The sequence below is a fragment of the Puntigrus tetrazona genome, chromosome 14 (assembly GCF_018831695.1).
Source record: "Puntigrus tetrazona isolate hp1 chromosome 14, ASM1883169v1, whole genome shotgun sequence".
In the NCBI taxonomy this organism is placed as follows: Eukaryota; Metazoa; Chordata; class Actinopteri; order Cypriniformes; family Cyprinidae; genus Puntigrus; species Puntigrus tetrazona.
Window position 1 is genome coordinate 12,041,224 of NC_056712.1, and position 25,855 is coordinate 12,067,078.

At 37.4% G+C, this 25,855-nt stretch overlaps 1 protein-coding gene and 1 long non-coding RNA gene across 3 annotated transcripts; one reads left to right on the forward strand and one right to left on the reverse strand.

Moving 5' to 3' along the window:
- Nucleotides 1–84: 84 nt before the first annotated feature.
- On the reverse strand, nt 85–13,871 carry cpxm1b (carboxypeptidase X (M14 family), member 1b). The gene is made up of 13 exons (XM_043256568.1): nt 13,258–13,871; nt 10,838–10,947; nt 10,447–10,586; nt 10,268–10,352; nt 7,559–7,709; nt 7,278–7,366; nt 6,345–6,468; nt 3,106–3,302; nt 2,674–2,853; nt 2,287–2,581; nt 1,406–1,545; nt 1,219–1,321; nt 85–1,137 (listed from the first exon to the last, which is right to left on the reverse strand). Exons 1-13 carry the CDS (start codon nt 13,811–13,813, stop codon nt 827–829), a joined length of 2,481 nt encoding a protein of 826 aa, XP_043112503.1. The 5' UTR covers nt 13,814–13,871; the 3' UTR covers nt 85–826.
- LOC122357263 lies at nt 102–25,439 on the forward strand. 2 transcript variants are annotated; one of them, XR_006252443.1, is made up of 5 exons: nt 102–317; nt 16,749–16,876; nt 17,218–17,390; nt 17,594–17,650; nt 22,825–25,439. It is a non-coding gene; the product is annotated as an uncharacterized LOC122357263 (long non-coding RNA). The 2 variants fall into 2 exon arrangements; XR_006252442.1 differs by lacking the exon at nt 22,825–25,439 and adding an exon at nt 18,778–19,483.
- Nucleotides 25,440–25,855: the final 416 nt, after the last annotated feature.

Genomic DNA, 25,855 nt, shown 5'->3' on the forward strand with positions numbered 1-25,855 from the left:
TCACGGAATCGCTCATTTTTTATATTCAAAATAAGTCATTACGAACGTGTCACAGGTATTACAAAACACGCAGTAGATTCAATGCATTTTTAAAAGCGTTTTAATTTATTTTTTCACAATTATGTACATTGTTCAAATCTCCCGAAGCACCTTAGCGCCACCTGTTGACAGCCACAGGTCAAACAGAGACTTACAAAACCGGGCCAAGTTCATCCATCACGTTACGACGCTACAAACGTTTATTTGCAAATATTCCCGTTTCGTCTGGATCTCTGTAACTACTCGTATTTGGACAATACGAAAGCTTGTTATGTGAGGTACGCTGATCTTTGTATTGTTTATCTTGACACATGTGTTGCTAATTATCGTGACAATATTTCCTGCAAAACAGTAATTAATCAAACTTAATTTCAGGGAAATTGATAGCGCTTTAAAGAACTCTTCAGGGTATATTTAATCTGATATGAGCCCTTTTCAGGGTCAAACTGTTAAATATAGCAGACAAAATATAAACATAATAAAAACATTAGACAAAACTTCAGTTCCAGACTGAGATGTTGTGTTTGCTCTTCTATGCACACACATGAGCACATATTAACACTGATATACTGTTATTTTTAATAGTTTTATCAATAACTGTTTAGTTTGAAACATTTCTGTGTAATATTTACAGTACGCTGCATACAGTATCTGCTCTAAATGTAAAAAAAAACGTGTTACCACAGGTAAGAGCAACTTTTAAGCCCTCTAAACGGCATTTGCTTGTGAGATTGATCGTTTAATCCTGTACTTGGCCGGCAAAACAGGTCAAAGGTTAAAGGTCAGTCTAGTTGAGGGCCCCCCTAGCCCTGCGTTGCTGTGATGCCCTGCGTTGATTAATAAGCTTAGTGCTGGCACGCAGTTTTCGTATGCGCAGCTGGCGCAGTCGGAGCTGTAGGTCTTTGGGAATCTTGCCTCCCTTGGCCAGGATCTCTCTCAGACGCTGTTTTGGCGTCTTGGTGAGGTGGAAGTCACATATAGTCGGATAATGCTCATACTCGACCCTGCAGCTTCGCGTTGCTGGGAAATATCCCTCTGCGGTCACCGTTACATCATAGTCGCCCGGGTTCAACAGACGCCAAAAGTCCCCATCAAAAGCTGAAATAGGATAGGAGTACATTTTATGGATTGTGTTTGAATGATTGTGTGTTTTAATCATTCCGAACAGCCAGATGTTACCTGATCTTATGTGGTGGTCTATGTCATCTACTTTGATGATGGCATCGGCGATGCCGGTTTCAGTGTCTTTGTCCTTAACTACTCCTTTGATTCCTCGGTGCACCTGTCATATGGACAAAAAAAGGGTTTGCATTGCTTTTTCTGACACTTTCCGGCGCTTAGGCATTTTGTACGTAATATGTTGTACCTGCTCCATGTACACAAGGAGAGATTCTTTATTGTTCTCCCATTCTATGGGCAGCTCATCGGCATGAGGAAACTTGTCACAGGACAGCTCAACTGTCACCTCAAAACAGTTTGTGTGCAGGTAGCTAAAGTCATTCATACCTGAACACAGATGAACACACACACAGGCAGAGTGATGCAATCAGGGTTAATATTCTCTTACCTTTCAAAGGTTTGGGGCCAGTAAGATTTTTAAACGTTTTAAAGAAGTCTCTACGATCTATGCCACAGTTAAAACGGTAATATTGTGAAATATTATTACAAGTTTTCTATTTTAATATACTGTCAAGCCAAAAGTTATTCAGACACCAGATCGTTGGTTTAACTGTAATTCGTTTGTGAATACAAAGATGCAATTTTTCTCATAATTTTTCTAAATTTAAACTAATTTTCTAAACACTTTTCTAAACTATAGTGAATAAACCGTGATAATGTGAGAAATGTTGGAGATGTCTGAATAAATTTCGATGTGATTTATACTATGATGCAAAGCTGAATTTTTTAACATCAATAATCCAGTCTTTAGTGACATATGATCCATCAGAAATCTAATATGCTGATTTAGTCCTCAAGAAATATATATTTTTTAGGTTGAAAAAAGATTAACTGAAACACGTTTATCCTTAACCAAATTATTTTGTAACATTATAAATGTCTTTGCTGTCACTTTTGAGTTTAACCCTTTCAGACATAACACAGAGAGCCTTTAAGGCAAACTCTCTTCTTTTTCACATTTATATATATATATATATATATATATATATATATATATATATAATCAAATATATTTTTTTACACATTTTATATTTAGTTTATGATCTCAAAAGCAGCAGCAGCACTTACTGCCTGGCACCGTATGCCAGTTTGCTCCATTGATAATGTTATTGTAGCGAAGGAAGTCCTCATTGTGACAAGGCCTTCGGTCTGGATTGGACATCACATGGTTGGTGCTCGCATAAACCGTGGCCAGCCAGCGGAAGAAGCTTTCATCGGGGGTGGGAGTGTGCTCTTTGGGAGCCCAGTCTTTGGTCATATCAAACGGGTATGTGACCACCAGCTCTCCTCCATGGAGGTTAGCGCTGAGAACAAAAGGTATATTTTGCATCCAACTGATGACAGCTCTCGTTTCCGAAGCCACCTTAAATATAAGACCAAAACAATGGTTTATTTAAAATCTCGGGAGAACGAAAATTTGAAGATGGGAGGGGCGCTTGTTTTTAGACCTCATACCATAGCATCTTCTGAAGTATAGTACTCTGGAATGGGAAAGTAGTGATTGATTAGTTTAGATTTGTCTGTTTCCAGCTCAATGGCGTCCCACATCACCGTGTTCAGATCTGCAAAGTTGTGATTCATGTCAATGCCCTCGTAGCTGTAGCGACCCAGTGCCCAGCCGGCCAGCTCTGAACCCTGTCAAACAAAGCATGTTCACAAAACACAGGCGTTACGAAGTCACTGACTAAACCAGCTTGTTTGTGATTGACAAAAAATGCAAAACGAACAAAGATCATTTCTAAAGGTCGTATCGTAAGCAACAAATGCTATGATTTGAATCATCTTGTGTATCAAAGTTTGGGGTCATGAAGATGACCTTTGAAGGGTATTTGTGTTGAAGAAAAGTGATTTTGGAAACAGCTGAATCTGTAGCTTTCCCCACTTTACCTTCTTGTAAGCCATTTCGTAGCCATCAGGGTTCATCGAGGGCAGCAGATGGATGCGTGTCTCTTTGACTAGCTGAACAATGCGCTGATTTCCACGTTTGTACTCCTGGCATATGTACTCCATCAAGTTGAGCAGTAGTTCCCTCCCGAGCACTTCGTTCCCATGCATACCGGCCACATAACGAAACTCAGGTTCACCTGCAGGGGGAGCCGTAATGCGTTCAGATTATCATGCTCCTTTAAGGAAAATAGATTAATTGTGTGCAGCTTTTAGGAGCGTTATGGTATACAGATGCACAGATTGGGGGCTCTGTTTTGAAAAGTAACTCCATGCTTTGCACAGATGCCTTTCCACCTCCCTTATAGAGTGTGTTAACAGAGGGGTCTGAAATCTGGCACCCTCTCTCTAGCAGCTCTGAAAGCTCTGCTTGTCTGTTAAATGCTTTATTGTAATTCAATAAAGTGGTTTTTAAAATTGTAACTTGTCATGTCTAATGTGTGTGGCCAACATTTGTTTAATTCAATCAGTGCTCTCTAGGGGGAGGAACAAAACAGACATAATAAAGAATGTCTTAAATGTTAGAAAAGTGTCAAGATTTTAAATATTGCCCTTTACATTAATGCAAACAATAAACATAATATATGTAGCATTTGTAGCTTGCAATTGGATATGCACTTTTGTATTTCCTTTATTGGCAGTAGTATTGAAATCACGTCTGATTGTCTTTCTGATCATATTGTAGAAATAGTCAATATGACTGCAGTCCTGATCTCATGTGTGTTTAGGCCACTTTAAACATTTGTGTCATGCATTTTAGTGCAAAATTGGAAATGAGGGGAAAATGTTATATCGTAAAATGTTACACATCGTTGAGAAATGTTAATAAATTATTGGCTTGGTAATATTACTGCATTTAAATTGATCTGTAGTCAGAAATAGATTATATAAAATGGCCTTTTCCCCTTATAATGAAATTTAGATGATTTAAACACAATGATTTATTCCCTCTAAAAACAGGTACATTTTTATTGGCCTCTAAATTTTTTAGCAAAAACAGGAAATATATGCAACTGAGCTGCATCTGTGCATATCTGACCAAGCTTGGCTGATTTATTTCTATAAATATTGATTTGGCTTGCAGCTTGCTGCCTCTTTGTTAGCCAAGTCGCGGCTGTTTTGACAGTGAAACTGGGCGTCTTTAGGTTTAGGTCCTCTGCAAGGTTAAACCCCCTCCTCTCTTTCTGCACTATTTGGCAAACAGTTGACCCATTCAGTTTCAACAATCTGGCTCTCGTTAGCCTTGCTGAGAAAACATCATCCACCCTGCCAGAGAGGAGGAATTTCCAGAGGAGCAGCTAACTGAACTTTGACCCCCACGTGGAGACCACATCATTGATATGCCATTGATTTAAACGCAGACAGGAAAACCCCTGAAACAACAACGCTCTTGAAAATGAAGGTTTCAAAAGGTGGTTTTTGCAGCGATTAACTTTTTTTTCCTGCAAAGAACCTTTCAGTAAACAGTTTTCAAAAGATCCTTTTTTTTGTGCATGAAGACTATTTAATTATCCGTATATCATTTTTCTACTGTAAAGAAACCTTTGAGCAACAGAAAGGTGCAATGGATGGATGTTAAAATGTCTGTGGAACTTGAAGAGAGAATAATATGATTTACATGAACCGTACAAACAAAAAGGGGTGATATACTAGGGGTGTAATGGCACGCAAACATAAAGCTTTACATCACAATCCAGTATGGTTTTGGTACAGCAGGGGGAAAAAATAAATGTAAGTGGTTTACAGTGGTTTACAGAACAAATTGCAATTTTGTTTGAATACGTTCAATTATAATTGAACCTTTCTTAGGCTTTTTTTTTTTTTTTAAATCAACACTCAAACTAAAAAAAGTATGTGTAATGTATATTGTATAAAATATATTTACACTGGCTTTCACATAACTGTTTTTGTAATTTATTTAAACATAACATAAATAAAACATCACTAACAAGTAAAATATAAGTATGTAGCCTAATATTCCTCTATAGGACATATTATATAAAGTATTCTTCTATAGGATATTGATGACTTGCCTGAGGTAAATGCTATGTGACATTTAGTTTAAAAGCTGTTTTATTGATGTCTTTCTTTAGTTTAAACCCTGATTGAGTGATTACACAAGGCATGGGATGTTCATTCATGTTAAAAATAGTAAAAAGCAAGCGCTTTCCAATCAAGTTAAACTCGGTGGTTAAAACAATGCTTTGTTTGTACACATGCGTATCGAACCAAAAGACACATACCTGAAAACAGAGCGTAGCAGTGTGGGATTTTTAGAAACTGAATATGAAAGGACTGTTTATGTGTTGAGAAAAAGTGGTTAAGTTACGTTATGTTATTTGGCCTCAGAGTTGATGCGTGTGATTTGTAATACTAGAGCGCATAAATGCACTTTCATATATTTTTCATTTTATTAACATAGCTGAGATAAAGCTAATCTATTTCCAAAGAAGCCGTAACTCGTGGAGTCTTGTAGGCGGGCATTTCTCCACTCTGCCTGGTGTTTCTCACATTAATTGGGTCAAATTTCCTCCTAAACAGAATCGCCACATGCTTTGATCTACTTGTGAAATGCTCTATGATTTTCTAACACACCGGGTGAGGTTATTTCTTCCCACTTTCATCCTCTAGACACTTTCTGAGGTCTGCCGCCATGGCTTTCTGCGTTTGCATCCCTGGCTCCAGCTTGCATTATGAGTGCTGGCAGGAGATGCGAAAACCACTGCCAGAGCTGGCAACCCCTCTCACCGAGAAACCAATCTCTAACCCACAGGCCAATGTAAACACTAGAGTTAGAGCCCAGTATATAAATGGACAGGGCAAATCAGAGTGAATGAGAGTGAGAGAGAGAGAGGGAGAGAGAGGGGGGCAGAGGGTTTTTTGGGCTTTAATCCAATTGCTCTCATTCCAGCTAAAAAACTGAACTTGCATGGAATTTGTGCCAGAAAACTCTACTGAAATTCCACAAAATTTGAACTCCAGTTAATTACAAAATTATATATTTCTGTAGACTAACACAATTTGCCCAGATTGAATTTCAAAGTCTGCATTAAAAATTCAAAGTTTGCATATTCTGCAAAAGCAAATTGTGCTTGCATACATGTTTGCATTAGTCAGGTTTTTTCATAATTACACAGAATACAGTTAGTGGTAGTTTAACTTGTGTTGGGACTCAAACTCACCCAGCTCATGTTTGCCTGGATTGTCAGAGATTTCCATCACATACAGTTTAAGGCCCATGTAGCTTTTGCCAATGCTGTAAATGCGGGTGATATCAGGACACATCTCGTTCACAGATTTCATGAGCTGAAACACAAATGATTATGCACCTTTTTACAGCTTATTCTTACTTGATGTACTCTAAGGACACATCACGTAAAGTGACAGTAAAAGTGACTTGATCAAACATGGTTTTCTTAAAGCATATGCATATAAGCAGCATATCATAATGATACTTTACTTTCAATATAATTTTAAACTATATTAGCAAATGCTTAGCGTAAATGCTAATAGTTTTCCACAATATCACTTTTTTCTGTGTTTTTTTTATTAAATAAAGCAGCATCGGTAAGCATAAGATATTTATTTAAAACACTTTTACAAAAATTGCACTGGCCTTTGCACAGTAGTGTATGACGAAGCACATATTTTCCTTCAGTTCAGTGATCATGGAGAATATACTAAAAAAACATTCCTTTCATTTATCTTTCTGTGTGTATATAAATGTGGTTTTTGTTACCTGCCCGCAGGGTTGTGTTAATGTAGACACTGTTGCATAATGGTGGTCAGACTGACCACAAGTGATCCGCAAGGCAGTGCTCACATCCTGACGTGACAATCTGGAAAAATGTTTGTTTTCTCACCAGGGCTGGTTATTAGATCATGGGGCCTGACTGAAAGACCAGCTTTATCAATCTGAAGTGCACTCTAATTGCATGTAGGCCCGCTGGCTTTAAGTAGCAATTGTTTTTTATGATTGACAGTGTTTATTTATTAAATTTTATTATGTATGTGTAGGAATTTCATAGGCTTTTAATCTGCTATGTTGCTTAGTCAATTTTCATACCGACTAAGCAACAACAAAACAAGGTTGGAAAATGTTCAGTTCTTCTTACCTTCCTCATCTCTTTGTAGTTATGATGTCTGAAGTCCAGTTTGTCCTTGGTGCCTTCCTCAGCTTGCCATGGGTAGATATTGTTTGGATCTTAAAACAGCGTACAATTTAAATATATTACTGCGCCCGCGTTTAATTCACAGTACTATATCGTTAATTATGCGCTTATCCATTTGACACATTTGAATAATGCATTGTTTTCCTTAGACCTGTGATCTCCATGATGTGTCAAAGAAAGATCTTCCATATGTGAGATGAATGAAATGTTTGTGCTTGGCGTACCTGGCAGCTCACAGCCCATAATTTCAGCTCTCAGACAGATGGTCCCATTCTTAAACCAGGTCTGAGGGTTAATGCGTATGTATTGTGCCACCGCCGGCTTGGGCAAAATGGCCAAGACTGGCGTTTCGCTGTCCTTGTTCCCCTCAAACACCTGTTAGCATACAAGATCACTTCTGGTGAGTGATCCTATTGATGCGATCCAAATGACATTTGCCAGTGGCAGCTGGCACCGTACCTCATTCTAGTCTGTGCCCAAGGAGGGCACACGAGAGGCTGGCACAGCGCAGTCCGCAGTGGGCAGGCTATTCTTTTCAAAAGAGCCGCTTAACCCTGCCAACTACTGCCAGCGCCTGCCTCCAACCTCTGTTAGTACAAACCACCCTGTGCCAGCTGGAAACGCTGAATGGATATAATGATGTCACAAAGATACTGAGGCTAATATACACCAGCAGCAGTCAATGGCACGACCTACTGTCTGGAAAACAGGCCTTATTTTAGATTACCTGTTAAATGTGTTAAATGAAAGGAAAACTGTAATTCAGCCTCTTAACTTATGCTTAATTATTTTTAAATTATGATTATTAGAAATACTGTTGTCTTGATTTTTTTTTCTTTGTAAAGTGTACAAAGTGGCAACATACAATACCGTACCTTAAAACATGATTTTCTACATGATTCTGGTATGAAATTGGGCATTTAGGTTGATATTGGCTCTTACTGATATTGGCACCCTTGGTAAATATGACTCACGGAGGATGTGAAAATTAATCTGCATTGTTAATCCTTTTGATCTTTTATTTTAAAAATCCGCAAAAATCGAACCTTTCAGTGGATAATAAGAATTTAAAATGGGGGAAAATATCATTATGAAATAAAAGTTTTCCTCAAATACACATTGGGCACAGTCAGTGGCCAAGTTCCTGAACCCTGAAATATAAACAGGAGGGAAAACAAAGCCCAGATTCCCTTAATCATCTATCACAATGAGTAAAAAGATTTCTAATGCAGAACAGGGTGAAGAACATGCGATTATCCAGCATGGCTTCCTGTTTCAAAGACTGATCATCTATGAACTGAAGATTTAGCTTCAAAAATTATTGAAGTGGCTTTAAGAAAAGAGCTAGAGCAGTGAAAATGACCATTTCCATCATCAGGGCAATAATTAAGAATTTCATGTGTCTATATGGCTTCTAAAATCAGATGAAACTAAAAAAACAGAATCAAATATAATTTGTGGTCCATTTTGCTGGATGACATCTTGTTTGGAGCGTCATGATTCTATCAATGACCAGAGATAAAAAAATCAATAAGTGACTGGCTCTGTTAGAAATCTTATAATAGGCTTTGTTTGGATCTTCCAACCATATAATAATCCAAACACAACTCTCAGAAAACAACAGCTGGCCATTACAGTTCTCTGACCTGAAAAGTATGACTGAGGTGAATTAAAAGAAGCCCCAACATGAAGCAAGAATCTAAAGGGTCCATTCAATGTCTTAATTTCAGAAAATATTAGGAGGTTTTTATTAAATTAAAGGGTGTCAAGAACTGTGACCAATGTTTATTTGAGAAAACACTTATTTTATATTTATTTTGACTTGATAACTGTTAATTTAGATGATACTGTTAAGTCTATTGTACAAGTCTCAGAACTCAAATGCAATTAATTTATTTTTACTGTATTTACAATAATATTTATGTAATATTTATGTAATATACAATAATATTATGTAATAATACTGTTTGCACTTTGGTGTATTTACTACTGCTTAAAAATAAAAAGACTGGAGAAGGACTGTTGACAATTTCACTTTGCATCACAGAAAAAATAAAAAAATTCTAAAATAGAAAATATTTAAATATTTCTAATATTTAAAAATATTTCTAACTTGGAATAATATTTCGCAATATTATTGTTTTATTGTATTTTTCATCAAATAAAGGATTGGTGACATCTCATTCAAATACATAAATGTTGGTATTACTTTTATTACATAGTTATTAGACGTGTAAGTAGTATGTAACCACAGTGTAAGTGCCCTTTGGTACATACTATCTAGAGCTATATAAGTATCTGTAGCTACACACATGTTTAAGTGCAAATGTGTAACAGGACATTGTAACAACACTTTTTTTCACTTCTGTAAGTACTTGTGTAACAGGAATTCTACAACTACATTTTGCAACAACAGTATGTATTAGAGTATTTGAAGCAATTTAATCCAGAGGGTGGAAATGGGTAGGTTTAGGAAAATGTAAAGTGGCAGAAGTTGAATCTGGAGCAGTGCAACAGTACAATACCATACTTAATGTACACTGTAACATTCTGGACACCAACCATAATTTATATATAAAGTCTTACTGGCCACTGATGTGTAACATTAGAGTAATTACATGGTAAATCTGTAGGAACTGTCTATTTAATATAAAATGTAACACTTTCTTTAACAATTCTTTTAATCCTGTTACACATTTGTACATACTCATAAAAAGTGGGTTGTTACTTAATGCTGTGTAGTTACATAATACTATGTACCAATGCATTGTATATGTACCGTGCATCTGTTATTACATACTATGTACACATTTAGTTACTATGTAAGTACACAGATATTAGCCACTTGATATAAAGTGGGATCAAAATCTTTATAATTTGCTTTTACGGGTAGAAAGCATAAAAAAGACACTTGATAATAGAGACCAACATACTGTTTCTTCTGTTCCATTCATGCATGGCTTCCATTTAATGGTGTCGTTGCTAACTTGAACCTTAAAGGTTTCCACATAGTCCAAGCTGCAGAGTAAAATGACATACTGTTATTATAGGAATATGGTATTTGCTTTAATAATTGCATTGTGTTAAAGAAATATATTATGAACTGAAGTACCTCCATATAGAGCTGCGACCCTGTAGTATCACTGCTGTGAACCGCGTAAGCTTCTTGGCATCTATCTGCAACCACTGGTTCTGGTCTTTATACCGGGCGCACCAAGCTCCATCATATATATCACCATCCTCAACACCAGACTGCAAAAAAACAAAGAAACAATCAATACTGTGGTTTGTGTTAATCTGAAAACCACCAATGTGCGGATGATAATGGTTACTGCATTTATACGTTGATACATTGAATAGAACAGCATTTACTTAGAAATCGTAACTTTATATTCACTTTTGATCAATTTAATGGTAATAATTTTTTTTTTTTAAATGCTGACTTTATAGGATGTTAAGGTGTATGTATGTAATGAAGGTTTGTTGTGTAGTGTGTGGCCCACCTGTATGTTGAGTCGGCCCCTGTGTGGCCCCAGGCCCATACGCTTGTAAGAAGAGGCCTGAATCTGCGAGTCTTTAACTTTCAGAGACTCCAGACCCAAAGGGGGACATTCTGAGAAAACAAAAGAGATGATTTAAAGTGAATAGAGAAAAAGAAACATTTTGCGCTCCTTAGATTTTTGAGCCAAGTAGATTTTCAATGCTATTTCTAAAAGAACTGTTTAGTAATCAGTACAATAAGACATCGGGTGCAGCTGCAGGACAGACAGGAAACTGTTGTTTTGAGGAGCCCAGCATGGCCCATCCGTTTTTTCAAATACTTTCTCTATTCTCTACCAGGCTGTTTGGTAGTGTGTCTTTTAAAGTGTTCCTATCTGAAACCTTTAGGATCTATTCTGGAAATATTGATACAACTACGTGGAAAAACAAATATTCACTGTTGCAGGAACACCCAAATGTTTTCTGTCAGCTGAACCCATTTGACCTGAAATGAAAAAAGTGAATATTTTCAATAATTACACAACACAAAACATTTTTTTTTTAAAAATAAAAATGTGTACATTTTGTAAAAGCTGCAATTCCTGCTTCTGAGTTTGGAGTTCATCGTAAACATCACACGTTTAAGTCAGTAAAAACAAAAAGGAAGTGGCCTAAATCAAACATATCTTGTTTTTAACAATTCTCAGAAATCTGTTTTTTTATTGTACATTTCTCAATCAAACTGCAATTGGGTTATTTCGACTGAAAATGTACTTTTAAAAACAGCTAACTGACAAAATGCAACACAATAAAAACAAGATCACATCATAAAAAACATGATTAAAAAAAAAGTTATCCATTTTTGCATTAAATTATATTACAAACAATAAACCTGAATAACTAACATGGATCCAAAATGATTCAAAATATATATTTCTGTAACTTATACATGATTTTGTAACCGCATGTCAAGCAAACTGTAATACTGGACTGATTAACACAACACTAGTTTATAATAACTGTCTTGTAAACAAAACGCTGTTCAAAAGCAATACTTGCTGCGTTTGAATAACATCCTGCCATAATGTTTAGTTTATAGTATTTATTATAAACAAACTTCACTACACAAGTGCCTTAACACAGAGATAAAATCATTTACGGTATGCATTGTATAATCTTTCATGCTCCGAATCCTGCTCACTTTGTATATACATATTTTCCACATGCATTAACTGCTGCTGGTTGGAACTTTTTGCACTTTTTAGGCAAGTTTAAGTGAAGATTTTAGGTTTCTCTTCGTTTACTTGACCTTCCAGTTAAACTTGTGAACTTCTTAATAAGAAATGGCTCATATAACATTGCCAGAAATGTCCTGTTTGTTACTGGCTAGCATTATTGTAGTTGATTGAGCCCGTAGCATTTGAACTTTTTTATAAATGGACATCATGTAAAAGTGGCTAGTGATTAGACTCTCAGTGAGAAACAAGCACATCTGGTTCTCGTGCATGAGTCAGTCGGATGGTTTGTGGAGTCAGCGTTCCTCACCAATTCATCAGAAAATGGGAAGATTTCCTGGCACTGCTGGTGTTTAGACGACCCAACTACTTTGACCGGCGCTATTGTCTTGCTGTACTTTACGCTGTTTTATTGAAAGACAGCAGGGCTGTGAGATGCCGCCGGGTTTGTCTTTAAGAGGTGTTGGAGAGGTCTGGATGTAATTGGGCTTCAAGAGAACAAGAGCTGTTGCTTGTGAAGTTTCATTCTGATGACTGCTTCTTGAATGGGTCCTTTGTCTCGGTCTTCATCACAACGAAGACTTCAACTAGCTTTACAATCCTAGCAAAGGTTCTGTACATGTGCTTATTTTAATTCACTTCTTACAAGATGCATGACGGAAACACCCCCTCCCCCTTCTTGTGGCCGTAGAATTCCTGCAGTTGAATATAATCTATGGAAAAATATGCTTTTCGTCTCTGTGGCTTGTTTGGCTAGTGGAGAAAACCAGTTCACTGACGTGTGACCCAATTGGCCTTTGAAACAGGGAAGATGACTATTAGTGCAGAGTTTGAATGTGGCTGGAGTTATGTAACAATGCTTGCTTGCACATTTATGAACTGATAACCTGGGATGCATGCATAAATATATAAATGAAAGCATTTATACATGTACGCATAGAACGTTATTCAGACAATTAGTCTACATGTTACATTATTACTCTGGTTCTTAATTTTTGCCCTTTTTTTGTTTATTGTTGTAATTTATAGCAGCATTTGTGAAAAATACAATGGCAATTAACAATGCACTGCAGTTGTAATTGTGTAAATATTAGCATTATAAAGCAATAGTTTCTTTTTTTATATTTTATTTAAAAGTAGCCTATACAATTTTATCCACGACTAAACATTAATTTCCAAAAGTGTAAACAAGTGTCACATTTGCTTACCAAATACCGGCGGTTCTCCACTTTCTTTCGTGCTCCAGACCCTCCTCTCCACGTTTTTATCAATGCTCTCATTCAGGTCCTCTGTGTTGAAGCGCACCGGGGCGGTCGTGGTTTTTGTGGCCGGGAGTGTTGGCTTCACTGTTGTCGGTTTCGAGCCTTTCGTGCTCACCTCGGTCCGTTTCACAGTGGGCTTTACAGTTTTGGTGGCACCCTTGGTTGACTCGAATGGCTTCCCCGTCGCGCGTCTGGGGGCCCCGGGGGCCGGGGTGGGCTTGGCGCCTGCCACGGTGGGCTTCGGAGCTCTGCTGGTCGCCTCGGAGGCTTTGACCGACTTGGAGAATCTGCTTACCTTAGTAGGCGAGATGTTTCCGTAAGTGCTGGTGGTCCTCTGTTTGATACGGGCTCTCCCGCTTCCAGTTGCAGGTGATGCTTGAGTGTGATTTAAAGTATACGATGCGGCCGTAGGTGATTTTTTAAGAGAAGGTGAAGTAGATACTCCTCCAACTAAAACGGCGATGAAAGTTAGCAAAGGTAAAAGTATAACGGTTGGTGCCATGGTCCCCTATTTAGTGCCTACTGTAAACCTCAACCCAGATATGTTGCTCTATCTGCACATATAAACCCCGTAATGATGCAAAATCACGCGCCACTGGTGCTGCAAAGCAAACATGAAACCATATTACTGTGAATAGAGGGAGAGAGGGAATCTGAGGGGAACATGTGTGCCACACACTTTTTTCTTTACTCATTTTTAGGTTTTCTCTTCCCATGTTTTTGTTAAAAATATGCTTTTTTGAGCATCGTGATATTATCGTTTTGACGGTGTTACTTGTGTTATTTTTTCCGCTCAAAAGATAAAAGTGGAGTATTTAGTCACAGTTATTGAGAGCAGGGCGCCATCTAGTGGCGATGACCGGCTAGACCTTGTTTTCTTGACTGGAATAGTTGATTAACAAAGACTAACTGTTACTAAGTGCTATTATCTAACATAAAATTAATGTGGCGTATTTAAGGTAGGCTTACAACATATACTTGTTTTAAAATATGAGACGAAATATAATATAATAATAATAATATGATAGCAACAATTTAGGAATCTGTTTTACATTTATATCACAGTTTAATTGTTACATTTGACAGTGACACATAAAACCACCCGTGCAACTAAAAATGCAGCTCTACTGAGGAAACTAAAATATTATTAAATAATTTTTATTGTTTAAAAAGAAGGATAGATATAGAATAATTGTAGTTAGTTGATTATTTCCCTGTTATTGTTTGTTGCTGTTCAAGTTGGTCTTAGCAACCTCCTGACTTTCTTGGCTGTATTCAACAAAATCACAACATGAATGACATAATCTGTTGAATTAACATTCAGTTTTTTTCTAGTAGCTATTTTTAAGCAGCTTATTTCAATTACCAACAGCATAATATCTGGCTGCGTCACATTTTGCATGCCACCGAGTTATAAAGAGTAAGTTTACATAATTGTAAAACATTTGTGACATCAAACAAGTAAACCTTTTTTGTTGCACGGAAGGAATTCAATTATTTTAATATACATTTAATTTTGATATTTTTTACTTCAAACCCCACATTGAAACTTCCATATAAAAATGTGTGGAGTGAGGAGAACTGTGTGTGTGTGTGTGATCATCCTGAGTATAAAAACAACGAAAAGCAACTCCAAATCCAAGCAATCCAAAACCGACTTTGAATCCATTGATCATTTGTTAATAAGAACCTTCCACTAGATGGCGACAAAACACTGTGCATTTTTTTTTGCGTAACGTTTGATTCAGAAGTTTGAGCGTTTAAAACACGACTCGTATGTGGAAGAGTTCATTCTTGCTAGTAGTATTTTTTGAGCAAAACTAAATGAAACCCTCAGTCCTGATCAAATGCATTAAATAAGATATTGTGGAAAGATGGACTTGAAATATTATTTGCACCGCTGACAGTCTTTCATGTCCAATCTGAGCTCCTGCTGAGCTTTACTATAGTAACGAGATTAGAGACCCCATTACCATCAATTATTAATGCATCACGCGCTTCAATAAACTTCATACAACCTTTTCAGAAATGTGAAAAACAGACAAACAATTCTGGGCATTTAAAGCAGTTTATCATTTTATGTTCTATCAATTATTGAATGATGAGTGGTGTTTTCTTCTTTTCTGTTCTTAAGTAATGCTCGGTCTAGTTTCCCTTTCTCATATAAATATTTCAGCGTGTCTTTTGACATCATAAATTAGTTTAGCGCCACTATGCATTGAATGTTAATGCAGGTAAACCTCAGGTAATGGAAATGTATTATTTGATTTTATGTGATATAGGGTGCTCGTAAGTCGTTTTAATTTTGAACACATATATTAGTGTCTTGATGAGAACAAAGCTAAGCAAAGTAAACTTCGTATTTGAGATCTTTGCGCTGGAGGGTGTAGTTACCTACAAAAATGAAATCTACTCATTTCTCTCTCTTTTTCTTGCACACCGGATGCGAGAAAAAACATGGAAGTTTGCATGGAAATTCCTTTCCTCAAGCTGTCAGTTTTTTTTTCCAGTACCACCTACAGTGAGGAGTGAAATGTCAACGCTCAATAGAAAACTTAACACTGCAAAATATTCATAACCTGCTCTAATTAAATATATATGTGCTATATAGAGACTGTTATGCTGTTATGTTGTCTGCATGGGTATTAACGTGACTTTATTGTACACTGTCTGGGGTCATCTTTACTGGAGAACTAAGTGGCTACTAACTATGCTTGTCAAACCGTAAATGAATAATTTGTCAGGTGGCTGGTGTTGTCACGTAGCGTATGAAATTGGGGGGACCGGTGCTAGGAACTGCAATGAAACTAGAAGAAAACATGCTTATTGCTCCCAGCGGTCCGCTTGGGCATAATAGTTGTTATGATTATAGCTCTATAAATTGAGTTACTAATTAGGCTTTGATTGTACAGATCAATTAAATATAGCCTCCTGATTTTTATATCAGATTGTAAACATGTTTAGGGGTCTAAGCAATTATTCAGAGTTCCCTTTCTGTATAAAAACGAATTTTAAAATATCGTATTCATGCACATATATTCTTAAAAACGTATATATGGCAAGAAAAACAGACATCGGGTGTTGCAATTTATTATTTATCATTAAATAATTTATATCTGTATAGAGAAATAAATAATTAAATTAAAATTGCGTTGATTTGGTAGGCACATATACATTTCATATGCATTTTTTATGTGTGTGTCTTTGTTCACATTATGTTATGTTTAAAATATAGAACTAGATTTAGTCTTTTTGTAATCCACCACACACACACACACACACACACACACAAACACACACACACAGTTTTCAAAATTATGTCTGGTTCCCTGCATTCTTCAGCTGGTCTGTTTTGTAAGTTCTGAAGTCATGAGAGTTTCATTAGGAGCAAGTCTAAGTAATGTGTGTGTGTGTGTGTGTGTGTGTGTCCTGTACAGTGACCCAGCAGCAGTGCTATGAGAGCTAGCAGCATGCCGCTCCTTTAATGACCTATGAGAGCTGTGGACCCAGGCCATACACGGGGAACCTGAGAACCTGCTGAGCAACTTCTGTTGATCTAAGCCAGGTGAGGGGCCACAATTCTGTGAGACAGACAGAGAGAGAGAGAGAGAGAGGGCTGGGGACAAGACTTTGAGTGTGTGTGTGTATGGGGAGTTTTATGGCACAATTGTTGTTTGAATTATTGATAGCTTGGTATGCTGCTCTCTAATCAGTTCTTGTACATTTTGCGATTCACTGTATGCGGATTTATTTCCCAAAGACTTCCTATTCATTTCTGTGTGCTTGATGTTTCTGAACGTAGTAATGTGTGAAGTTTTTTTCTAATAAGACTACACACTGCACAAAAAAGAGAGAGCGAGAGAGTGATTTTAATGTAACACACTGACTCTGTTCTCTCGTTCTAAGCTCACTCGAATAAACCACAGTATCGCTCACAGAGCAGGTGAGCTGCACCAATTCACAGGAGTCCGCCATAGACCTCCACAGCCTGAGAAACTTAACCTTCCAATGAAAACCACAATGTCCTGACCTAAAACAAGAGATGTGAACAACAGCAAATAAAACACTGGATATACTCGGTGAGTAAAGTGCCTTCAGATGTTTCTTTCATGTTCTTGTATAGCTTGATTATTTTTTTTCAAGCTCCGCTCGGTGTGTCCTCTCATTACCACGGTGTACTACCTGAACGCTACAGGACTTCAGAATTATAAATATTCATTCTTCCCCTCGCCCGAAAATCTAACAGCATGCTATACCTCACTGCTCAATTATTGATTTCCAGCAGGCTTATAAAAGTATCGAAACTCTGGATTGTTCAGAAGAATTTGGAGAACAACTGGTGAGTAGATTCTATGAAACGTCTTGTAGTTTAATTGCAATATGTTTATTCATTATGAATTTACATTGGTTGTTTAAAATGCTTTTGTCATTGTCAGTGATTCCGCAATAGAAATAATGTAATATTTTAGTACAATTTGTAATGCTGTTTTACAGACAGACAGATAAATATTTCTCGTAAAATATTGAAGGGTTCTGTGTGTGTGTGTGTGTGTGTGTATTTATGCTATTTGGTGTTATTCACATGTAAAGCTTTTGAGGTAAAGTCTGGCTAGATTTTGCATTGCATAATCGAGATTAATAGGGAAAATACATCTGGTGTGCTTTAGCGAAACGGAAACTGTGATCAGCAGGTGGCGAAATCTTCCCAAGACATCTCTGTACATCGTCAACATGCTGCAGTTTCGACTTTTAAAAAAAAAGCTGTATTATTATATCTAGCAGAGCCATCCTGCTAAATGTCAGCCATGTATGCGTAAAAACTCACTAGAAAAAAGTTTATCCTTCCATAAAACTTTTCCTCCCTTGACTTCTTCTGATTCATCCGAAAAGAATACATGGATGAAACCCCCTCCCAAGACATTCCCTCTTCCATGAACAATAAATGTGGAAGCGTCATGTAATATTGATGGGCTCAGCTGATGATCTCCTGACGACCCCAGTTTGGTCCCTCTCATGTTCTATAAAATATTCATGATCCTTGTCCCCTTCCTGCACCGGCCCCCTCAACATCCCATAATGCATGTGTGATGTTCTGCTGGGCCTCTCGCACAAAAACACACACCTGGCTGCAGGAGCAAAGAATGATGGGATATATAAGCGTGATCTCCAGTGGTGAAACCAGCTTTGAGTTTTCTAAACTTGAAAAACAACACCGGTCTTCCCTGATTTGTGGAAATTTTTCCTCCACTGCGCACCCGACGTTCCCCACCCCGCACTTTGAGTAATCTCACAACTATCATTAATGTCATTCAACTTTTCTTCTCCTCCTCCTCCTCCCGCTCTCCCTCTACCTGTTCACTTGCATCTGTTCTTTTGTCATTTTTATCAATGCGTCCTTCTTCTCCTCCCTCCCTTGCGTTCCTCCTTCCGTGGTTCTCATTAACACCCCGGCCCTGATGGATGTAGAGAAGTGGCCTACTGCTCCTCGAGAGGCTCTCCCGGGTGTCCCGTGCAGCCCTGGCACCCCGTGTTCCTCTCCTTAGACCCGGGCCTGTGCCATCTGCCTTTGTCACTGCCACCGCTGGGCACTGGGAGTCAGCGTGCACGAGGCAGCACGAGATCAACACACACTGTGGCTGCTGCAGCTTTTCAGCCAGTAGGTAGACTGGAAGTTTACTTTTATGTGAAGTTTTATTAAACAGCCTTACGTTTAAACAGGAGATGCGTGAATTCAAATAGATTTTGTTGTCTCTTTGGTATGTTTTTTTGTGTGGTTTAATCCATACTGTTTTTTTTTTTAGTTTTCCGTTCAGTGTTGTGATTTTATTTTATGTAACTATACACTATCGTTCAAAAGTTCAGGGTCTGCAGGATATTTTAAAACAAAAAAAAGAATGCTTTATTCAACAATGATGCAATAAATTGACTAAAAGTCACACTAAAGACTTTTTGCATTGTTAGAAATGTGTCAAATAAATGCAAAAACTATTTATTTTAAACATTACTATTGTAATCAATACCCCCCCAAAAAGAAACACTATATTAAAACAAACAACAAAAAAGACTAGAGGTAATATAATCTTGAGTCAAAAAGCACAAGAATAAGGTGTCCCCACAGTTTACACTAAAATACCAGCTCCAATTTTTCAACATTGATCTTAAGAAATGTTTCTTAAACGGCCAATCACATTAGATTGATTACATAAAATATATGAAAGTACAAAAAAGTTATTTTAAATATTTTATGATATTACTATTTTACTAAAATATATATAAAATTGAATTTGTGCTGTCAAATTATTATTTGTGGTTAACTGAATTCAAAATAAAAGTTTGTTAATGTAATGTGTTTACTGTATAAATTATGTATTTATAAATACACACAGTATATATTTTGAAAATATTTACATGTATTTACATGTTTATATTGAAATTATATCACACATATATTATATAAACAACGGAATTTTGCATGCATGTGTGTGTATTTATATATACATAATTAATACACACAGCACACACACTATGTAAGCAAAAAAATATGTTTATTTTGGATGCGATTAATCATTTGACAGCAGTTTTGACAACTAATTTTAATACGTGAAAATTACCAAAAAGATCAAAGTAAGCACAGCACAGCTCAAAAAATATAGAATGATTGAATGATGTTCTTATCACAGGTGATGCTTTGAGCTTATAGGCTTTTCATCAGACTGATGTCATTTGACAACGGTTATTTGTCAGTATGTGCAATTGAACAATGTAACGCTAAATATTCACAGGCTTTCTAAGTGAAAACTACCATTGGTTAGATGAACAAATAACCACGCCCCCAACCCGTAGTTGAGCCAGTGTTGCTGTGTCGTGCCGTTCAGAAAGCAAACATGTTTTAAAAGCACCACAAATACTTTTCAGCTAAAACAACCTACAGATGGCTCACTTACCGTATAGTCGTCTTTGCATTAACCCAGGAAACTAGGAAGTATTTTAACATTTAGCAGTAATTAATGATTAAAAACTGCTGTTGTGATACAAAAATATTTGTTTTTGTTCACAAATCGTACACAAAATGTGCGCCTTACTTTGAATGTTTGTCTGGCATGGAAAATGTAATTAACAAACCATGTTTGTGCCAACTTGAGCAGGCAATATGCTGTTTACCTAAACCACTATCTGAGCAGAGAAAACAAATATTTCTAGTTGAGAGAGGCGCTGAAAGTCCCACGGGGGCAGACTGGAGCTGTGTTCTCTCCAGCACCGTACCTCTGCACCTACCTCTGCTCGAGAGCGTTGGCAGACGCAGTCACCCAAGAAGGCGGGATACTTTTCCGCGTGGAGGACAGGAGAATGCGCGTTACCTGCCAGTGACTGTCGCGCGGCCAAAAGACGAAACCAGGATGGGGCAAAACAGACACATGCATGCAAGCAAACATTTTCTGCGCGCTCGCAGCCACCCCGTTCCCAGCTTTCCCTACTTGCTGGCTGAGTCTAATTCAGTGTCATGTTCCGGGGAAGCCCAGATTGTGAACTAGCTCCTTCCCGGTGTGTTATTTATTGGGTGGGCAGTGAGTCGCTGTCTCCTTATTTACACCAGATTGCTTCTCCAGATGTTTTTTTGGGAAGAAATCCCCCACCCCTCCCAATGCCTCCCTCCCACCGCCCGCCACTTCTCTTTGTCCAGATGGAAATGATTTTTTTTTTTTTTTTTTTGTAAGGCTTTCTAATCCCTTTCTTTCCTGGGCTATTTTCCACCGCATTGTGATAGGAAACTTACAACGAGCAGAAGAGAAAGGCACAGGGTTAAGGCCAAGTCTTGTCACCGAGAAACAATTCCTTCCTTTGGTTGTTAAATAAAACCTACGTGCAGTTTTTTTTTGCTTGGTGTGTGACCCAGCGAAAGCCGCTCGGCCTGGTGTAGATGTATAATGAGCTTTTGTGCTCAGTGGTTCTCCCTCACTTTCACATTAGTTCCTCTCAGCCGGTGTTGTGGAGAGCGCAGCACGGGGAAATGGACTGTGAGAACGCTAACCAGATGGCTTAGATCCCAAAACCCCAGGGGAGAGAGGCGTAGTTCCGGACTAAGCTAAATCAGTGTACCTAGACTTCTACAGCAGATACACGTAATAAGGAAACTGTCTGAGCAAAATAATAAGGGATTGTGGTGGTTAAGAGAATGAATTTGAATAAATCACAGGAAGTTCAAGTAATATGCGAAATGCAGTAACTAGCACTTTTTAAGTAATGACAGAAAATTTCTATAAAATATGATCATTCGGTAATAGAATAGGTAACACTTGTTAACTGGTAACTATGACTTGTGCCTCAGTAAACTCTTAATTTGCTGCTTATTAATAGCTTTTTTGTACTTTCTTTTGAGGTGACATTTTATTATTTATGCACTTATAAAATAAATGTTGTATTACTAATAATTATTAAAGTCATTTTCTATTTATTCTTTTGTTATTTTTCTTGATTTCTGACCAGTGTTTGAAAACTCTGTAAATTCTGTTAATACTGTGAATCATTTGACTTATTTTTATATAATAAAATATTATTATATAAAGCTACTAAACTACTATATTATATAAAGCTATAAAAAATACTATTATTATAAAATGTTTTTTTTAGTGTGTATAATTTTAAATGTTTATTCATGTGTGTGTGTGTATATATATATATACACACACACACACACACATGTTTGTATTAAATATACACAGCACACATAAATGTATTGTTTAAAAAAAATGGGATTAATCGTGATTAGTCATTTTCTGAACTTTTACACAGCCTCTCTGGCACCCCGTGTGGATCCCCTTGAAAACCTGTCTTAGTCCATGCTCAGATTCTGAGAAAACAAAGTTAATGAAAATATCAAAACATAGAAGAACATTTGTATACAGTCTAAATACTCCTAAGACATTTTTTTCTGTACTTTGACTCTCTAGAGTAGTGTAAGAGGTGAAATGATCCATTTTTATGCTTTCACATGCTCATTTTTTTGGTTGCCCACTTTGCATTTTGTGCTACCTTTGATAAATACAGTAACACCTTGCACAGCTAAAATGAAAATGGTGGGTTTTGTTTGATGGAAACATCAATCAAACTCTCAAAATCATAGTCTTTTTAAAATCCGAGATGTTCTTTTTGTCTTTCTTCAAGAGTAGTCAATTGGCACTAAAACTTTCCAATTTTATACCGCAGATAAAAGATCATTTACTTCTCCTGAAATCAAATAGGACATTTCTCTGGTGAGCAGTAAGGAGCATTTTTCTAAAACGATAAGGCACAGATTCGTCTGTAGATCTCCGGCGAGGTCCGTGGGGGTGGGAGGAAGAGGGATGGGGGGGAACGGCAGATTGATGAAGAGCTGAAGTGGGTCCCTGGGTGACACACGCTCCACTCCACAATATTAAAAACTCCCACACGTTTTTGGGGAGGCAAAATTGCCCTTGCTGGAACGCTGGTGTATTTTTTTCCCAGTAATGAGCAGCATTTGTTTTATCTTGATAGATGGGACGTTGAGGAGAATTCATATCATCGCAAAACTCCGAAACTGCCTTCCATTTATGCCTGGGTGCCCCATTGATCGCTGCTGAAGGACATCTTGACAATTACGCAAGGGACGCCTTCAAGAGAACGATTCAAAGCCGACTGCGACACAATGAGGATCTTGCGTGTTTTTTGGGGGAGGGGGGGCTACAAAGAAAATTTCGCAGATCAGTTTTGCAACCTGTTACTTTCGCCGCTGCTTTCTCATTGGCGTCTCACACAGCCAGATTTTTGGCTTCTAAAGGTCTTCTGCGCAAGGAAAAGCAGATGCTTCTGAATATTCAAAAGGTGTGGTTTTATGAAAAACGCCTACTCACACTTATGTCACTTTTGATCGCTGTTTAAAAGGTTAGTTTGCCCCAAAATGAAAACTCCGTCATTAATTACTCACCCTCATTTTGTTCCAAACCCCTAAGACATTCGTTCATCTCACAAATTAAAATATTGTTGATAAAATCTGAGAGCTGTCTGACTCTCCATAGACAGGTCCAGAAACAGGAACGTAATCTGCGGTTGTTTACGCCTAGGGAAGAGCGCACGTATGCCTTGTGATACTCTCTAAAATGGCAGAAGGCGTAACTCGGGAGAGAAGAATGGTTGAGTAAATTGTTAGTTTTTGTTTTCTTTGTATTCATGTAGTGTCGCAAAACTGAAGTTGCGCCACCGATGTCACATGCACTGTTTTAAAGAAGTATTTATTACGTTTCTGGGATCATTTCAGTTGTACTGAACTGCTATGCAGGGTTAGATAGCTCTCCGATTTCATCTAATATGTATTCATTTGTATTCAGAAGATGAACAAAGGTCTTACTGGTTTGGAATGGCATGAACTAGCCCTTTAAGTTTTCCAGGCGCAGTCCGCTCCGTCTTCAGAGTTATCAGAGAAGCTGGACCTGGCCCAATGTGTCAAAGTGACCCTATTACAATGACTGCGAGACTAGATCCCTCTCGTGGCCTGCACTCACACCCGCCTGCCTCTCCACAGGATGTAAATGGCCGTTTAAATGAATTAATGTAAGGTTTCTTTCATACATGCCCCAGTAATATTGAAGCCATTACGGTCCTCTCCGGAGTTGGCATGGTCAGAGCTTAGTGCTTAATGTCTTCCACGTTGAGCTTATTAATCTAAACAGTGCGGCCCAGCTGCTCTGAATCGGCCGTTCCTGAGCAGCGGCGGCGGTCTCGCATCTGAACAGCTGCCATGTGTGGCTGTGGAAAAGCTAACTGGCTTGTGTCATTTTCTTCACTTAATTCTGACCACTCTTGGTGAGTAGGTTTTCACAGGGGCCTTCATTGAGACCGCTTCCAACTGTAAAGCCCCACTCGGATACGCCGTTCCTCCCTGAGGTCTCGCCAAAAAAAAGAAACCACAGAGCCACTGATTTACATGGCTTTGACTCCCACTACCAACCACCTCAAACTGCTTTGGGCTGCGGAGCTGAGCCCGAACCGTTTAAAGCCTTATAAATGTGTTCGTGTATTACAGGGAGATGATTAATCAGAAATGACTTGTTTATGGAGTGTATGACAATGTGTTGATTTTCAACACGGTCGTGACATGTGGCGAACATCAGCGCTGCTTTTCTCTGACTGTGCGAGTTGGAAAGATCATTTACGAGAGTGGACTGAAATTACGGTTTGGCTGCTCTTGTGGCTTATCATTTTTATTGTCAAATTAAAAACAGTGAAACATTTGAGCGCTGCTTGATTCAAGCAGGGACGGGTTTATGGTTGTCAATGAGATTGGTAAGTAGTTTTCTCCACTTCCTAAAGGTTTCGCATCTTTTTAACCAACAGATGAGTTGATTAGAAATTATGATTAGAGATGGGGAAAGCCACAAACTGGATTCGATCTCTCATTAAGTCCATGTGCAATAACCGCTAGGCCACAGCATCGCCTCTTTTTTCTCTTAGAGATGTAGTTAAATTCTCCTAACAAAGAAACTCCTCTTTGGATTCATCCAAAACGTATTAAAAAAAAAGTACAGGTTTTGGTAACTCTTTATTTTACGGTTACACCTATTAGTTGCTTATTAGCATGCATATTACCAGAATGTTTATTACACATTTATTAGTGCTAATTAAGCAAATATTAATGCCTTATTCTACGTTACCTTATTCTTCCCGATTCCTTCTCAATACCTAAACTGAACAACTACCTTACTAACTATTAATAAGCATCAAATGAAGAATTTATTGAGTGCTACCTATTCTAAAGAGTTACCAGTTTTTACCTTATTTTAAAGTGTTATCGAAAAAAAATAATAAAACAAAATACAAAAAGCCCATAAAGATTCATACACGTTTCTAATTCATATTGCATCTTATTCTTATTGCATCCACCATGAATATGAGTGTGAGAGATATACTGTATAAAACAACAAACCACAGTTCACATGGTTTATAGTTAGAGGTTGAAATCTCAGCAAGTAAAGCTGCATCTTTGATATTGATTGAAAGATACAAAATGCACTGCATTTTACCTTGCTTTGTCTATTCAAGTCCACGTCATACTAACAAGGAACTTATGTTCTCCGTTGGTTTACAATTACATTATGTTTGCAATGTGTTACACAAAAAACATAAAGATTCATACTTCCAGTAATTGCAACATAACATATTTAATACTTTGACTTTATAGTTTACAATGTGAAGGATTATAGGTTACAATGCCAAAGTATATTTCAACCTGTGACTTTATATTTTGGCCTCGTAGTCCACAATAGTTATGTTTCACAGTTGTGTATTTATTTTTTAAAAGTTGCTCCATTTTTTAATATTAATGTTACTATTTGTGTATTTTATAAAACTGATCTGTATAAATTTTTATTTGAGATGGAAATAATATTTATTAATTAGTACATAAACTACTGTTCTTTAATGTTTTGTGTAATTCTATCCATTGGAATATATTTTAAAATGTAATTTATTCCTTTGATGACAAAGCTGAATTTTCATGGTCACGATCTTTCAGAAATCTCACTAATATGCT

Excerpts from the sequence above, each read along its gene's own strand:
- cpxm1b (XM_043256568.1), bottom strand. The coding sequence starts at position 13,813 with ATGGCACCAACCGTTATACTTTTACCTTTGCTAACTTTCATCGCCGTT. Across the intron at positions 10,353-10,446 it reads GGTCGCAGCTCTATATGGAG|CTTGGACTATGTGGAAACCT; the intron begins GTACTTCAGTTC and ends TTTACTCTGCAG. Across the intron at positions 7,367-7,558 it reads TATGGGCTGTGAGCTGCCAG|ATCCAAACAATATCTACCCA; the intron begins GTACGCCAAGCA and ends CGCTGTTTTAAG.